This window comes from Rattus norvegicus, chromosome 6 (genome assembly GCF_021556685.1).
Source record: "Rattus norvegicus strain SHRSP/BbbUtx chromosome 6, alternate assembly SHRSP_T2T, whole genome shotgun sequence".
In the NCBI taxonomy this organism is placed as follows: Eukaryota; Metazoa; Chordata; class Mammalia; order Rodentia; family Muridae; genus Rattus; species Rattus norvegicus.
In genome coordinates, this window is record NC_141539.1 from 127,834,674 (window position 1) to 127,852,827 (window position 18,154).

The following is an 18,154-nucleotide window of genomic DNA, read 5'->3' on the forward strand; positions in this document are numbered from 1 at the left end:
GGGCTGTTTGGAAAATAAGCTCCCGGTGTTCCTGGCTGCTCTACAAAAGGTAAACAGTTGAGTCTGGAAGCCAGCCACCTTCCTTTGTGTACTTTCCAGGCATTTTTATGCCAATAAAGCCCTTTCACAAGAAAAGTAACTTGGGATACACATCAGGCCTGGTGTGGTTCTGTTCCACAGCATGGCAGCCTCTTGCCTCCGCATTGTGTCTTCATCCCCCTCCCGCACCCCCCTTTTGAGACAGGGTTTTTCCTACATAGCCCCGGCTGCCCTGGACCACTCTGTGTAGACCAGGATGGCCTTGAACTCACAAAAGATCTGCCTGTCTTAGTCTCTAGACTCACCACACCTGGCTATCTTTCCTTTTCTAAAGCTCAAGCTGCCCTTGAACTTGTGGCCATCCTCCTGACCCTCCAGCAGGTGTGTGCCGCCATAGCACCTTGTATACAGCTGTACAGATGAGCCTTTCTGCTTTTCTTCAGGTGGCCAGGGAAGCCACCATCATTCTCCAAGGAGGATGCCTTGAAAGAACCTCAAGAGAAGCCCCAGTCTCTCCCCACTGCCTTGGGCTTCATCTGAGGCCTCAATAGTGCACGATGGGCGTGAAGGGCTCCTGACACCAGAGCACCACAGAGGGAACACTGCAAAGGTGGGGGCCCTTAGGAGAGAGCACGTCACAGGCGAGGGGATTGTACGGAAGGGATGTTTCAAAAGATGGCACAGTCAAAGCCCTGTCTCCTCGACAGGGTGAGGACAGGGCTCAGGGTAAAGATTTGTGTGTGCTCGCCACTCCATTTCTCTGACCACTCAGTGCCCAGAACATCCCCAGAGACTTCTTGTTCTCCACCTTGGGAGAAGTATGGTCTGTCCCTCTCAGGGAGGGTTAAGGGCATGCCAATGAAAGGCCTGACCACCGAGACCAGGAATCCACAGTTGCTCCACTTCCAGGTCTGGCTGCCCGGCGAGGCCAGCACTGGACATGGTGGCAGGCAGCACACAGAGCTCTGAATTCAGAGAGAACAAAAGGCCACTGTTTGCCTCACTGACAAAGGCAAGTGAGGCTGCCTAGGGGGGCAGGCAGGGCTGGTAGGATATGGGTCAAAGTTGGCAAATCCCAGTGGCCCATGAGTCACCTCTGATTTCCAGAACAGTAATTAGCATATTCATGCCCTACCTGGTAACCAAGCTAGGCCCCTGACACTGTCTCTATCCCAAAACCAGCACCTGGAACCAGGCAGAAATGTGAGCATGGCCGGGAAACCCATCTAACTCCATTATTTCTGGGTAGCCAAGGTCACCTAACTATACTGTATCTCAGTTTCCCCATTCATAAAATGAGTCTGCTGCTAACTCTTCCACCTACTGCCCAGGGCCTGTGGACCGCGCCCCCACTCCCCACCCCTCACCCCCACACACCTTGCTTCCTTGGGGCAACTCTCCTCTATCACTACTCTGTGGCTTGCTGTCAGTTGGACCCTCAGGGTTCTTCACTGTTCCACAGGATCATGGAGACACAAGGCTGCTATGCTAAATCCATGACTTCCTAGATGGCAGGGTGTACCTGACTTCAGAGTTCAAAACTACGACTGAGGTTGCAGTGGAAATCAACCAGGTGCAAGGGCCGGCTTTCGTGGCCAGCGCCTTCCCAGACCTTCACCTGCCTACAGAGACCTCACCGTTCTACAGCACAAACACCGCCACTGCATACCTGATCCAACCCTGATCATTATACGCAAGGATTCAAGTCCCCTGTTAATGGTACTTTGCCAAGGAGTATGGTACGTCCAATAAATGTCAGCTGTTAGATCTCCTCCTCCTTGCTGTTCATATTGTGACCAACATGAAAGCCTGACCCCCTCTGGTGATACCATGCCACAGGATCTCAGCACGGGTCAGACGAGCACTGGTTCACACTGACATCCTCAGAGAGTGTGCTGCCATACCTCAGCTCTCTGTAGTTGGTAATGACAACTGCCACCCACACAATGCTTACCGGAAGCTACACTCTGTGTTCCTAATGAGCACTGACAACTCGGGGTGCAGAAGAAGATGAGTCACATGGGGGAGGGGGTGTTCAGTGACAGGCCCAGGAGCACGGAGTCTCACACTGTGGGAACCCAGGTTTCTCTCCTGCTGACATTACACTTCTGTTCACACCAAAGGGTGTTCAGGGTTTCTTCCCCTTTCCTCTCCGCGTGTGGCCTGGGAATGGTGTTTTCAGCTGTGACTTCAAATGGGACCCACTACATCAAAAGTTTTGCCTTAGCCAAGGCTGAGTAGGACAAATGTCCCAGATCAAAGGCCTGATGTATATCTCTAGGCTCCATTAGAGTCCTGGGATCTGGCTAAAGACCCAGAATACTGCACAGAAGTAGGTCTCTCAGTCTGGGCCTCTCAAGGATAGACCCCAAAAGGCAGTAGGGTCTCTGTGTGGGTTTGATTCCAAATGCAGGATGATGGAGGACACCAGAGCTTCTTGAATAAAGCACCCCCTGCCAAAGAAATGTCACATGTCCCACAGTCAGGAGTCTGAGTCTGGCCACCCAAACCTGTAAACTAAACCAAGGGAGATACCCGTCATCCTGATGGCCTCTGCCCCAGATCAAAGAGGGAGGCTGGTGCCTTTTTTCCCTGACCCAGTTCCCCAGTTCCCCAGGGACCAGGGCAATTGTAAGCAGCAGCAATTGAATTAAGGCGGAAAAGTAGACAACATTTTATTCCACAGACGAGGCTGACAATGCCTCATGGCACCGACATTTGGAGAACTTCAAGCATTCTGCAGGTGAGAGCCCAAGCCGAGCTTGTTAGGTCTGCTGAATTCATGCTGACCCTAATGTCTCCAGTAACATTCCGAGAGCTAGAGCCATCCAGAAGCACCACTCCATACGAACTGTACTGAACATCTTCATTCCTTCCAGAGTAGTTACGCTATCATGAAATCTCTCTCTCTCTCTCTCTCTCTCTCTCTCTCTCTCTCTCTCTCTCACACACACACACATACACGCGCGCGCGCGCGCGCGAGCGCACACTCCTCCCAGAATCCACCCCTGATTTCCTACCTACCCAACTTGACTTGTTTTGAAGCCATCAAGTACAGTTGGTGCCCTCCATATGCTCTTGGGTGTTGGGTGTGTGACCCTCTACTGAGCATGGCCAACCTAACACTTGGAGAAAGATGACACTCCCACTGTGACAGCTACTGACTATTGGTAGCTATGGACAGTTTTTGAGCGTGATGGCACCTGGAGCCAGTCAGAGGAAGAACTTGTCCTTTGTGAAGAGAGTCCATACAGTTCTAACTAACTTGTCAGGCCACCTTGCAGGAGCAACTCTGGCCCAGACAGTAATGGGCGGATCCATACCTTGGCCATGAATGCTCAGTTATGCAAATGTCTTAACCACTATTTAAACCTGACCCTCAGGTCAGGAACCTGGGGATGGACTTTGGCTAGGGGCAGGTGCCATCACTGGGCCTCTTTCTTTTTCTTCTCCATATGGAGAAGAATAAATCTTCTTCTACTTTTTACTATAACTTGTCTATCTAATGGGTAGGTGGGTGGTCAAACACAGCTTGCTAGGGAAGCTAGAGTCCAGACCACATCCTGATACCTTCAGTAACATTATAGTCATTAATACTTACATTTAAATCAGAAAAAGAGACAAAAATATCATTGACCGGAAGGGAAGGTGGCATGGTCTAAAAAGTGTCTGCTACTTAAGTGTGAGAACTCAAGTTCCCTTCTCCAGTCACAGTCACTATGTCAGAGGCAGGTACAAGAGCATGCATGTGTAACCCTAGGACTAAGGGGCAAGTCAGGGAGACAAGATCCCAGCAGCCCACTGGCCAGTGGGCTTAGCTGAATCGACAAACTCCAGGTTCCAGGAGATCCTACCTCAAAAAATACGGTAGAGAGTGGTCAAGGAAGATAGCTGACTGGCATCTACCTCTGGCCTCCACATGCACAAGGATCTGCATGCACACACAAACAGAGCATGTACACACAAACAGAGTCAGACACCTACACAGGTATACACACAGAGAAAGAGAGAGGGGAGAGACAACAAAGTCATCTTAAGAGTTGTAAAAAACACAGCCAGACACAGTGCCACACACCTTTTAATCCCAAACTTGAGAGGCAGAAGCTGGCAGACAAATATTCTACTGGATAAAATAAATCTAACAGAAGTGAGTTCAGGGCTGGAGAGGTGGCTCAATGGTTGAGAGCACTGACTGCTCTTCCAGAGGTCCTGAGTTCAATTCTCAGCAACCACATGGGGGCTCACAACCATCAGTAATGGGATCTGATGCCCTCTTCTGGTGTGTCTGAAGACAGCTACAGTGTACTTACATATAATAAACAAACAAACAAACAAACAAACAAACAAACAAAACAGAAGTATGTTCAAGGCCAGCCTGGTCTACATAGTTAGTTCCAGGACAGTCATGGCTACTATGTAGAAACCTTGCTTTAAAAAAAAAAAAAAAAAAAAAACTGAAAAGGAGCAAAAGCCCAGTACCTAAGGGCCAAGTTAACGAACAGTCAGAATGCCTACATGCCATGCTTTTGTCTCAGAATGCCCACTCCCAGATGGCTACGAAAAAATCCACATGGACAAATGTGAAGACCCGGAACTCCTGTGGAAAGATAGGGATTGGCTGTACAGTGGTGGGCATGCCCACCTACCTCAGAGAGATATTGGGAAGCCACCAAGATGGCAGCAAAGAGGTTTGGTGGAGACATCTGCTGTGGGAAACTGGAATAGGAAGGAGGAGCAAGTCCCACCTCCAGGATACAAAACAGCATAGCCCCTGGCTCACCAGGACCAGGAGCAATGAGCTCCGGCCATTTGGGAGGAGGTTTAATGAGTCTCCCACCTTCCCTGATGGCCCTGTCACAGGTGGAAGGAGCTTGGGGGAAAGGAGGGGGTGTCACTGTTTCAGTCTCCAGGACCTCAGGTCACCTGACAACCCAGAACTACATATCCACCTGACTGATAAGCAGGAAGTTCCCCCACTCCATCTCTTCCTTCATTTACTGAGAAGAAAGACACGTTCGATCTAGCATGTGGGGGGCCTTGTGGGGTTTGGAGGCGCTTTTAAAGCTATAGTTTGGAATCTGGATAGAATAAGGCCACAGAGATTTATCCTGTAAGAAAAGAATACTTCCTGACGCTTAAGGATCATTAGGCTGAAAACCTGAACAAGCCACACATGAACCTGGCTGTTCTACAGCACTCAGGAAAGCCCCACAATCCCCTCCACCTGCCTGCAAGACCCTGATGGCAGCCATTTTGGCCTAGAGGACAGTTCATCTTGTTGCTGTTCATGGGACTCAAGACAGCATGATGGGAAATAACACACATACACACACACACACACACGCACGCACGCACACACACACACGCACACACACACACACACCCCAGGCAATCTCTCCCTGTCCTGAGGAAAGGCACACATCACAAGCTGGCAAATACAGACAAGACCTAGCAGCACTATCCAGCATGCAGGGAAGTCACAGGCCACATCCAGGTCTAGCTGTCCTCCGAGTGTGCACTGGGAGACTGGGACTGGAGAAAGGCTTCTGGGGTCCTCTTACCTCAGCTCCCTGACAATTATCTTCCTTCCGAGCCACCCCAGGCACAAGGTGGCCCCTCCCAAGCAGGAGGACACTAAAGGATCAGAGAGTGGGGCTGAGTGTCTGGATGCACACAGGCCCAGGCCTAGGGAGAGCGTATCCTTCACCCTCAGACTGGTTTCCTCACCTGCAAAGGGAAGATAAGGAAGCATCCTTCCACAGCACATACCAGACATCAGGCAGTCACTCTGGGCAGAGCCAGCCCACCACGCACAAGTCAGTGGCAGGGATTTCAGCTGAGATCACGTGAGGATAGATTTTTTTTCTCCAGCTTCAATGTAATCCTTGTTGGCTGTCTGCCAGGACGATCCACGTAATCCCTTCCCCAGAACTACAGGAGCCTGGCCCCATACCAGGTGCTGAACCGAGCAAATCACACATATTATTTCCCCTAATCTCCCGATCTGAAGCAGCTGAGACCCAGTGACCATTTTTATGTGAGGTCACTCACATAGGAAGAAGATTCCAGAAGCCAAACAGTAAGCTGAGATTGGATAACCAATCAGCAAGAGGAACGGCCAGCCTCGGGTTCTGTCCTGTGCTCCAAAGAGCAGTTTCAGACACCTTCTGCTCTCCTCAGGTGGTGGTGGCTAGACACTTTTCCTGGAAGTGTCAGGCGGTAACAACACAGCCCGAAGATTATGTCTGAGGCAAGTTCTTGCCTCCTGGTGGTAAGTTTGATGGGAATCTCAGCCAGTCTTAGAGCTCTAGACTGGAAACTCCGGTAGGAGGGAGTGACATCTCCAGCAAAACACTACTTCCCGATCTCTCGTCCCCAGCCCTCCATCCCAATGGAGGTATCCTGTAGCAAGCACAGCACTGGGACTCTTGAGTTTCCCAATCTTGCTGGCAAGCCAGCACACGGGGCATTATTTTATAACCACCCAAAATTAATAAATCAAATCCACCGAGACGGGGGTAGTTATATATCAAGCTGCCATAGAAAAGCTAGGAGGTGATCCAATGCAGTATGCTGTGGAGTGTGTGGGCAGAGGGGAGCTCCAGACATCCACCTCCCTATGCCCATAGCATCTCAGTGTACCCCAAGGGACCGATGTAAGTGATAATCTCCCCTGAGGAGAGCAGAGGGGGTTCCTACGGGACTAGTTAAGATGAGTCTTCTCATGCTGTGCTACTAGAGGGTTTCAAACCAGGGTAGTATCTTGTTTTTCTGACTTTATGTTATCAGGTTAGCAGTATGTAGAATGGGTGTAGAAGAAAAGGGTCTGGGTTCAAATCCAGCCAGTATCTAACATCTATTGGAATCTGCTCTATGCCAGGCACACCTACAAGCACTGTACCTAAATCATTGCATTGATGAGTCAGAGGGTCTCTCACTGGGACCCCCATGACGGTAGTGGCCTTTGTATCTTGGTGACTCGGACTACAATTGATGAAGGAGGGCAGATAGCTGTAGGCAGTGACCTTCAGCCCATCTAAGCCTGTTTCCTCATCTGTCTGATGGAGCCCTGGCATCGGCTCCTACATTCCTCATTGGACAAGGCGACATTGGCAAAGCTTCAGCAATGAGCCGGCCCAGAACAGGCTCTCAGGAGGCCCCACCCATGGAAGATGCCAGCTCGTGTCCTGGGGCCTCTCTGTTCTCAGTCCCTCTAACACTTCATTAGTCTCAGTTCTTGGGGGCGCCTCCACTTCCAATGACAAACAGGAAGTGGCTTTTTGGTTCAGGGGCCTGGGCATGATGCCAGCTCTCCAAGGCACCCTCAGCCTCCTCTTTCAGAGAGGCTGACATAGTCTGGCTTGGCCAATCATGCCCACTGTGAGCTGTAAAAGGAGTCCTTGGCCTGCCTCTGTGACCTCTCTAAGGTCACATCTGTGACTGGTTGCTCCCTTTGGCCTTGCATGGCCTAGGAGTGCCTGCTTGCCCCCAGGGCATCAGAATGCACTAAATGAGTAACTGGGGACAGGAGAGACTTGCAACATGGGCCCACCCGATGCACCATTCCACCCATCCCTCCACATAACCGGTACCAGACATGGCACGTACACGACCATAACTCCAAACAAGTGTTACCCTATCGTTCTCAGGGGGGAAAAAAATGAAGCTAGAGAAAGATTAGGTCAGTCCTAAAATGTCACCGCCAGAAAGGGACAGACCCAAATGCTTTCTGATCACAAATCCTTACCCACTACCTTCTGATCTGCCTATATTCTCTCCATAACACTCGCAGATCTGGACCGCTGCACTGGGCTTGGGTGTACGGGTGGGGCTGAGGTGCTTCTCTGTCCGTCCTACCAGAGAAGTTAACAAACTTGAGTCCAAGGTGGCTCCAGAGTGAGTTGCAGACTCCAGCCTAATGAGGGCAGAAGATCCCAGGATTTTCTGGGCTATGGAGCAAACAAGGACTTGGGAATTACCTTGTTCCAGTCCTGTGGCCATCCTTAGGAAGGAGACACGGCCACCGGTGTTCAAGAGGCCCAGAGATTTTCTACGGCAATGCTCGGTGCCCACTAACAGCTATGATCCTGGCTCCCACAGACATAACAGAAGAGCACACACAGCAGCCTGGCCTAAGTCTTGTCGCTGCGGGCCAGCCATGAATATCTGGGGAACACTCCCTCTCAGCATCTGTCTGGAAGACTGGACTGTGTCACACACATACAAGACAGGGTAACAGAGCAAGCAATCAGCAGTCCTCGGGGTCGCAGCTTCCTCGACATAATCAACTGTCAGAGTGAACACGTGGGTCATGGTAAGCCGTGTACTTCAGTCCCTGGCCAGATAAACTCAGGATGGGCCATATAGACTCCGCTCTATACAAGACTGCCTACCTTCCCTACTACCCGTCCTCTGCAGCCTCACACAAACCACACATATTCTCGCTCCGGTTCACCAGGAGGTGCAGAGACTGAGGTCAAGGGACACCATGTGAAAGGACGCCATGTTTGTACTGAGCATGCTCCTGGAAGGCGTGCACAATACTAATCTGGAAGGGGGTCTGTGCCCACCGGATGAGCACTGGGAACATCGAGTGTTCACCGCAGCAGCCCTTTCGCTCCCGACCTCTGTCTAAAAGGCACAAAGTAGAAACACTCACGAGTCGCACAAAAGACGATGCTGTGTTCTGCTTTTTCTGAATCCCAGTACCACCCCTGGGTGGCTGCTTTGTGCTGGCACTGCCCCAGCGCCGCAACTCAAGAGGGAGGGTGTCAGCAAACAAGGAAATATGGTAAAGTTAGAGAGCCGGGGTGCTTGGTAAGGAGAGTGGACACACTCATCACAGAAGGCCTAGTCCAAGTGGAACTGGCTCCACGAAAACAGCTTGTCCAAGGCCTCACCTCCATTATCCCAGAACGTGGCCTTGTCTGAAAGAGCACTTGCATATTTGACTATGGTGACATCATGCTGGAGTGGCGTGGACCCTCAATCCAAAAAAAACTACTATCCTTGTCAGAAGGTGACACGCTGGGAGAGCACACTGGGAATATCCTGGAGAACACACTGGGGACATTACACTGGGGGGGACACACTGGAGACATTTGGGAGAACACGAGTTGACAGTGAAGGCAAAGATGGGGTGTCACATCTGCAATCGAGGAAGGCCAACAATCCATCAGAGCTGAGGAGGCTTCAGAAAGGGCCTGCTGCAGGCTCCCCTCACAGTTCAGGAAAAAGCCTGTGCCTTGACCTGTACTATGGCCTCCTAAGCCTCGGAACATCCTTATTTCAGACTGTGGCTCTTTGTCAGAGCAGCCCCAACAAGCAAATGCAGGCCCCTTTATGGAAACAGCACTTGACAGAGACCCAAAGAGAGGGATCCAGATGAGACGGGCACATCTGGGCGCTTTTGGAATGACATGGTGAACGGTGTGGGTGTGAGGACAGGGACATGAAGGGGTAAGAAGGGTAGGAAGCTCAGAGCTGAGGACATGATTAGAAGTTGACTAGACAAACGTGGTGGCACCTATTAGCCCAACATTTGAGAGGTGAAGTCAGGAGTACTTCCTTGAGTTTAAGGCCAGCCAGTGCGATACAGTGAGACACTCTCGAAAAATAAAACAGCAGGCCAGCGAGACGACTCGGCCTGATGGCTTGAGTTTGACCTTCAGGAGAGAACCAACTCCTGAAAGCTGTTTCTTTTGAGTGCTGTGTGTACATACATGCACACAAACGTGTACCGACACTAATAAAACATTTTTATAATTTTTTTAGATTTATTTTGAATTTCTGTGTATGCGTGTTTTGCCTTCATGTATGTCTGCATACCATGTGTGTGCTTCATTCAAGAAGAGGTACTAGACCTTCATGCGGGTGCTGGGAACTGAACTCAGGTCCTTTCCAAGAACAAGTGACTCTTAACCAGTAAGCCAACTCTCCAGCCCTAATAAGATATTTTAAATTAGAAAGTATTAACAGCTGGGCGGTGGTGGCATAAGCCTTTAATCCCAGCCCTTGGGAGACAGAGGCAGCCAGATCTCTGCATCTGAGGCCACCCCGGTCTACAGAGAAAATTCTAGGATAGTCAGGGCTACACAGAGAAACCCTGTCTCAAAACAAAACTGGAAAGTATTTACAAGCTGGCATTCCAAGGATGGTGGGAAGGTGCCGATGGCTCAGAGGGGTATTTGACAGTCCTGTTTCCAGAAAGTACTCTGGAAGCTGTATGAAGCAACTCGTGAGCTATGTGGTTGCTATGCCTCAGGTAAACACATACGAGCACGGTGCTCAGAGCTGACACTTCATGGCTCCATAGAACAGAGGGCCCAGATAAGAACCCCCAAACCGCAATGCTGTGAAGGTGGCAGCGGGCAGGGGATCCCTGTGTGAACCTGAACCACCATTGTCCCTGTTTATAGCCTGAGGTCTAAGCTTGAAGAGGTGGGTCCCCAGAGCATGTTCTGGGTCTGGCTCCAAGTATATCTGGTGGTATGAGAACAGCTAGCTGCCCATCCCCATCTAGATCCTGCTTCATGCTCCAAGCTTTCTCCCCTCTCCTCCGCCCTGGCTTCAGGCCCAGGATGCTTTTCTGTGCTGACGAGGGAAAGCATCTCAGTGTCTCAATGCTTCATTTATCTTTCCATGTTCCTCCCAGAGAGCAACTGGCAGCCCCCACCAAAGTGCCTAAGAACTCCCCAAGCCCCAGACAGTCTCCTTTTACCCTTGTTAACAATAAGGAGTGAAAGCTTGGGAGTCTAAGTTCTACAAAGTCTCCACAGATTCCTTCCGAAGCTTCAGGGTAATGCTCTTTCTATATTCATTTCTCACCAGTCCAAAGACAGCATCCCTTGAGGCAGTGCCAACCTGGTATTTGACATAATATCAAGGAGTATTAATGGTCTTCTTTAACAGGCTGCTGAACTAGAGACAGGCATTGCTGAAAACTGCCTCATTCATCTGGGAGAATTCCAGAGAATGAAGTAGAATTCAAAGAAATGTTGAGATCCAACTAAACCTTCTGCCACTTTGCCTCTCTAGGCAGGGAGGACCCCTGTGGAATAGACACAGACACACACAGACACACACAGACACACACAGACACACACACACACACACACACACACACACACACACACACTCAGTGCTGTGAGAGCAACTTCCAATTAGCCTCATCCTAGATGACTCTTGTCAGCCTGGCTCTAGCTGTGACCTTGACAAATCACTAAGATTCATGGGGAGGAGGGTGACTGCTGACTCTACAGCCATGAGACAAAGTGTGGGAGCTCAGGGCAGCAGGTAACCAGCAACAATTGCGTATTCTGGGAAGCTAGTCCCTTTTCCTAGGAGTGGTCCCGGGGCCTTTGGTAAAGGCCCTGAAGGGTTCTGTCTCACTGGTCACTAGTGTGAGCCACTAAGAAGTTTTGACCCAGGGATGGTAACAACAGATGTGCTTGTGCCCTGGGTCATCACAATAGGCCAGGCTTGAGGTTCTCCGGGTCCACAAATGACATCCACATACTCAGCAGGAAGGGCCCCAGTTGACTCTGAGAGGTCTGTGACTACGTGTCATTTGTTGTCATGGCAATCAGAGTGTAGGACCTTGGTTGATCTCACTAAGCTGAGGGCAAGCAGGGACAAGGTAGATGGGTTCTCATGAATGGAAGCTGAACCAGCAAAACTATGCTGGGGGAGCCATGGGCCTCACCAAGAACTTGGGGAGCATGCCACAGAAGCCATAGGCCTCACAAGGACTGGGGGAGCATGCCACAGAAGCCATGGGCCTCACTTCAGTACAAGGAGATGGGGTGGCTTCCCATCCAAACAGTAGCTAGAGAAAACTGGAGCTGTGAGCACACTGGGAGGGTACAGCATCGTAACCACACTGACGACCAGATGAGATGCCCTGAGGAAGGGGGACCAGCCTGCAGTACAGGACAGGGGGCAGGAGGGCCCTCATGCAGCCTGGATAGATCTGGGACAAGAACACGAACAAGGGGAAGGAACAGAAAGGGACAGCAGAAACAAGGACACACAGTGCCCGCACGGCTAGAACTATGGGCTGGGGTCAGTGTGAAGGAGCTCAGGGCTTGCTCCAGTCATAGGCTGGGATACAGTCTGGCTCCTGGTCTTTCTCCACTGTGGTAAACTGAAGAGGAGTGGTCTCTGATGCTGGGGTCCCAGGTCCCCGTCCAAATGTGAAGGCCAAAAGTAGGCCAGTGCTTTCCAGTTTCCTAATCCATAGCTTCATGCCTTTCTCCCACGGCCCCTCTCAGAACCCTTCACCAAGCAGGCTGGAATGAACTGGGAGGTGGCTTCAGCCACACACCACCCGCAGAGACCAGGAGTTTCTATGGCAACTACCTTCCAGGGCCCTGCAGAAGCAGGCCGACGACGACGAGGGGAAGTCGGCTCCATGAAGGGCAAAACCATCATATTCACCGGGATGCAGATGGACTCCCAAGTTTCTCAATTCAGACTCAGAACCTCTCTTTCTCAAAAATGTTCCTGCCCTCTGGAGATTCTTCAGTTGCCTCGAGAAGGTGGCCTCAGTCCCTCCATCTTCTTGTTCACTTGTACGCTTGAGGGAGCTTTCCCCTAGGGTGGATGATGAGGCAGGCTCCTCCATGCTGGACATCGGAGGTACTGAGCTTTCTTTCCCCTGGAGGGCAGGGCCTGTTTCGGGGATGCCTTCGGAACCTTTGTGTCATGTAAGAGGCGGTGGCTCAAGGAATGTCTGTGCTGGCTGTGTAGACTTGTAGTGGCCCACCCACCAAGAAGGGCCAAAAAGTGAAATGGGTGTCACAGCACTCACATAAGTAACCAGTGCTCCCTCCTTACACCAGGAGGACGAATGGTGGGGGAGAAGGCTTCAGACCCTCCCTTCAGAGAGGACACAGTGTGCCATTGAAACAAACACTGAATGCCCAAGGATATGGTAGGAATAAGACAGCAATTCAAGCTGGGCTCACGTCCACTCAGGAGGTGGATGCTATTGACCACACTCACCATTAAGTCCCAAGTAAACATGGAAATGTTGCCTATCAGCCAGGAGGTTGGGGAGGTCAGCAGACAACTTAAAAAAAAAAAAAATCAGTGTTGCCTGGGAAACAGGAAGAAGGACAATCCCACAAGGCCACGCCAGACCCTAGTGAGTAGGAAAGCATGGTCTATCAGGCACATTCAGTGCTGCTGTGGGTGGGAGCAGGCCCAGCTGGTGGGAGCCTGGTGCCCTGTAGCACCACGTACTGGTCCTGCTTGGCACCAAGAGACGGCAAAGGCAGGGCTCTGCTAACTTGGAGTAGTCTTCTGCCAGAGCCTTTTTCTTTGGTTATTAGCTCCATTGTTCCCTATAAGAAACCAGAATGTGAAAGGAAAGAAGGAAGGAAGGAAGGAAGGAAGGAAGGAAGGAAGGAAGGAAGGAAGGAAGGCAGGAAGGGAGGAAGGCAGGGAGGGAGGGAGGGAGGAAGGAAGGAAGGAAGGAAGGAAGGAAGGAAGGAAGGAAGGAAGGCAGGAAGGGAGGAAGGCAGGGAGGGAGGGAGGAAGGAAGGAAGGAAGGAAGGAAGGAAGGAAGGAAGGAAGGAAGGCAGGAAGGGAGGAAGGCAGGGAGGGAGGGAGGAAGGAAGGAAGGAAGGAAGGAAGGAAGGAAGGAAGGCAGGCAGGCAGGCAGGCAGGCAGGCAGGCAGGCAGGCAGGCAGGCAGGCAGGCAGGCAGGCAGGCAGGCAGGCAGGCAGACCCGAACCAGCATGTGGGAGGGCCAGCATCTTGGGTCATGTGGGTAGTGAGCCTAGACATTTCAAGTGACCACATGGTTCTAAGTGGCCTCTTTGTCCCAGCTTACCTTGAACACTGGGGAGGCTAACTCAAAAATTTCTCCTTCCTAAGTAACATCCTTAGAGTCTGGAAATAGACAGCTGCCCTGGAAGGTGTCCACCAAGCCCAAATCCACCGCTTCCTAAGTGAACCTACCCTTCCCAGAGGAACCCATGTCCAGAGGGCTGTGAGAACAGATAAGAGAGCCATGGAGTCACTGCTGGGAGCAGCCATTCCTAGCCTGGGTCACCTGCCCCCATCTGAAATGGTCAGGGCTCCGGGATAGCTTCTCTAAGTCACTATGAGAAGAATTTCAGGCACCTCTTGAAACTCAAGATAAAACCAAAGATATCAAAAAAACAAAGGGTAACTAATGTGGGCTTGGGCTCCCAATATCAGCGCCTTTCAAACTAACATAGCCAAAACAAAATGTGACAACCACGATGCTGGCAGGGATACGGGCCCCATCTGGCCCTAGAAACCTGTCATGGCTGGTGACAGTCTCCCCATGCACCCCACCCCCAACCTACCCTCAGCTTTCTGAGACCCATGTGGCTCATGACTCATCAGACTCAGTCCCCGACCAGCTGAGGGCTCTCCCCGAGGAGCACTAAGCTGCTGCCCAGGGATCATCACAACAAACTGCCTTCTCTCCCACTCAGTGCCTCAGTACTGAGGCAGGTTGGGGAGGGGAGGAGCTAAGGAAAACCTCTCCAGACAGAGAGGGATTAGGGATGAAAGACGCTAGCTGGCACAAGGGACCAGAAGAAACCTTGCCACGGGGTGTAAGTTCCAGTGTCTCAACGACAGTCGGGAAAGCCTCCGGGCACACAATGCTTCCCCCTGACAATGCCCCTGTAAATTAACAATGCTCCTTTTTTGCTAAACCAATGACCCCTACTTATCAGAGGAGTCTGCAGGGCTAGGCTACCAGACAAGAGGACCCCTGAGGCTGCTGCCCTGTTCCCCTACCCTCTGGGTGGTTACTATACTGGATCCAGCCAGTCCCAGATACTGGGAACTGCAGAAGAAGCTCCTATCCAGAGTAAATCTCCTAACCACCTGCTTTACACTGTAAGAAGCTGACAGGAGAGGGGAAGGCCACCACTTAGCAGTGATGTGGTAGTGGTAGTGGCACAGGCCTTTCATCCATGCAGGTGGATCTCTGTGAGCTGAGGCCAGCCTCAAACACAGGTCTAGGTCTACATATCAAATTCCAGGACGGCCTGAGCTACGTAAGGGAGACCCTCATGTCTTTAAAAAAAAAAAAAAAGACATCAGATCCCACCTGCATGAAAGGGAGGGGACGGGGACCAAAACAATGACATGATGAACAGGAGAAAATATGCCTCTTTTCAGAGATGGCTATGGACCAAACCCATACTGACTTCCAATTAAAATTCAATGTCTACTAAAAATCATTAAAAGTATTTCAAGACCCACAGAGGTTGGGCCTCACAGTAGAAATGGCAGTCAGAAAATAAAAGCCAACAAGGCTCTGGGGCCTGGCTCTAGGCCCAAGTAACCGGGACTGGTAATACCCTCTGTGCCCACTTGGACAGTCATCTGTGAGTCAGCCAGTCCCTTGTGCCCTCAAGGAACTGAAGGCCAAGCTGGAACTCAATGCACAGGGCTGGGCTGAGATTCAAACCCAGCTCCCAGTTAAGGGCAGATCTGGGGGCTGAAGCCAGAAAGGACTCAGGTGCCACTTCCTCTGCAGGCCTAGGGCTCAGACCTGAGGTTTCTCCTGGGTTGCTTGGCAGAGTCCCATGCCACTGTAAGGAAATGCATGTTACAAAATGCTTTTCCTCCTCCTCAATCCAATTTACAGCTGCTGTAAGGGGTATAAAACCCCCACTTACCTATGCCAAACGATCGATTTCTGAGACCTTTGGTAACATCTTGTTATACATCCTTCCAACTCCTTTAACCCCCCCCTCCCAAGGGGAAACAGGTTTGGATGCCACTTCTAGATAACAGGCTGTGAGGAACATGTTCCTAAGATACTTTGTATCTTCTAAAGCGCTACCAGCAAAAGGTCAATACAATGTCATTTATTGAACCAATTCCCACCATTTAACATTTGGCTGCTTCCAACTGTACAATTATAATAACACAGGAAAAGGAAATTACACCCATATGCCCTTGTTAGAGGGGAAAAGAGAGTGGAGTAAGTTTAAGACTGAAAAAGCACTTTCCACAAAGGATCAGGCTCAGGGGGAAGGGGCGTCTCCCTCCAGAGCACAGCAGAAAATAAGGCCCCCTGAGAATTCTTCCTAAAAGTTATGGGCTATTTCCTGCCTTTTATTCTCACCTGAACTGAGGTGGCATCCTAAGGAAGACGTCCCCTGAGTTTTAGAGAATTCTCTGACACCCTCACCTTACCCCAGTGTCACAGTATGCCACCATGGTTAACACCACAGACTTTCCCTCTCTTACCCAATGAAGCCAAGGTTCTGGGTGCCAAAGTCTAGTGCCCCCCCCCAGCTCTGCCTTCACACCTTGCTCTTTGCTCATGGTTGTGTCCAGGAGAGTCGTCCCCCAACCTTACCCTCCCACACTGTCCCCTTTTGTCACCAGAGAAAGAAGGTCTAGAAGTGGTTAGGCTGTTCCTCCCACTCAGACCATAGGTATATTTATGAATCCCAGCGATGCTGATTTCCTTTGGGGCTGAACTGCCTTGGTTTTTAAAATTGCGATCTTCATTACCCAGAGAAAAATACAACACAGGATTCGTACCCATTTCATAGATTGGAAGACTGGGGACTTAGAGGATACATGTTGGGAGACACGGAGCTCAGACTGGTTTCATGAAGCAAAGTTGCTTTTCCCTGTCAAAGTAGGGTCTGGGGGCCCACGGCTCTCTGGAGGTACAAAGGCAACACAGGACTCGACAGGAAAGACAAACAGTTATTTGCCCACCAGGTCTACGGAGCGAGTTCAAGGTTAGCCTGAGTACACAGCTTCTCCACCATTCCTGCCCAGCCGTCTCACAAAGACACCAAGTTCCCCCGAATACCAGCATCTACACCACCCACACACCTGCCTCTCCGGCTTCAGCATGAGGTTCCTCTAGTTCTCGCCTGCTTGCTGCCTTCTGCCTCTCTGAGGGCCATTTCAATGCCCCCAGCACTCTGGGAAGCCGGAAGCTGCTTGGCACTCCCTGAGCAGGAAGTGGCTCTGTGCCTACCCTGGATCACTGCCACGCTCACTCTCTGTGACCGTCACCCTCTGGTCAGGCCTATGAAGTGGTGGGAACCAGCCAGGCCTGGGAGCCAGGAAAACTAAAAACAGCCCTGGAGGTGGCTACTGGCTGGCTGGCCTGGGAAGAAATTTACTAACTTCCCAAAACCACACATCCACAAATATGAGAGGAAACTGAGGCCCACTACACAGACTACACTGTAGGTGAGATGAGATAGGCACCCCACCTCATGCTGCCTGTCCCAAGCTACACAGGTACACAGGGCCTGACCCAGGGCTTAGGGGAGCCCAGGCTTGTCACTACAGTGTCATTTGCATTCACTGTGAGGAATGAGATTCAAAGAAGCTACTGAGCCAGGGCCAGGCTGGAGCTAGCAAGCTCGGATGTGAGGGGGTCTGACCCTACTCCATAACTTCTGTGAACAAATGAAGACCATGAAAGGAGCAGTCCTCTGTATGCACAAAGGCCGTGTTCTCTCACCACAATAAACAGGATCCAGCCTCTTCCATAACCCCCCTGGGGCTCTGAGTCCTTGTGCTACAAAATCCCCCTTCTCTCCTTCCCAAACCCTTCCATGATCTTCCCTGCTGGTTTGAAGGCATCCCTTCTCTCTGGACCGGGTTCCCTGTGCACAGCAAGTGTTATTCTAAATCCTAGGGGGTCAGCATCTAGGGTGTAAGCAACAGAGCTCACCAGGCTGGCCTGAGTAACAAGGGGCCTCACTTGAACGCTACTGTGCAGCTCAGGAAAAGCAGGGAGCCAGAAGAGGCCTGCTCAGAAACCAGGCACTTCAACAGAAGCCAGCAGGGCCCAAGGGTACGTAAAATTATTCCCAGCAGCAGCTAGTGAGGCCCAACGCCCTGCCCAAATCCAACCACAGTGTCCACCATTCTTCACCTACAAGTTTCCCGTGCTGTAGAGATACCATGACAAGTGTCCCGAAGAACCCACTGAAAACAAGGTCCTTTGGGTCTGGCCTCTAAGGCTAGAGGGGGAAAAAAATCTAGAATACAGAAGAGAATCCTTGCGTGTAAACTGGGAGGAGTCAGATGCTAGGAACCCCCAAAATACAGTGCACCTCTACTATAGTCCTTGACAATG

General features: G+C 51.0%; 1 protein-coding gene across 7 annotated transcripts in view; it reads right to left on the minus strand.

The window, feature by feature from the left end:
• Positions 1 to 18,154, minus strand: part of Itpk1 (inositol-tetrakisphosphate 1-kinase) — a 133,344-nt gene that overhangs the window by 57,493 nt on the left and 57,697 nt on the right. For 2 of the 7 annotated variants that reach the window (XM_087554342.1, XM_087554340.1), the window contains exon 1: positions 5,767 to 5,833. Coding sequence is in view for 2 of the 4 variants with exons in the window: in XM_087554339.1 (XP_087410465.1) it covers positions 16,891 to 16,911 (21 nt within the window). In the remaining 2 variants the exon portion in view is untranslated. 7 annotated transcript variants of the gene reach the window in all.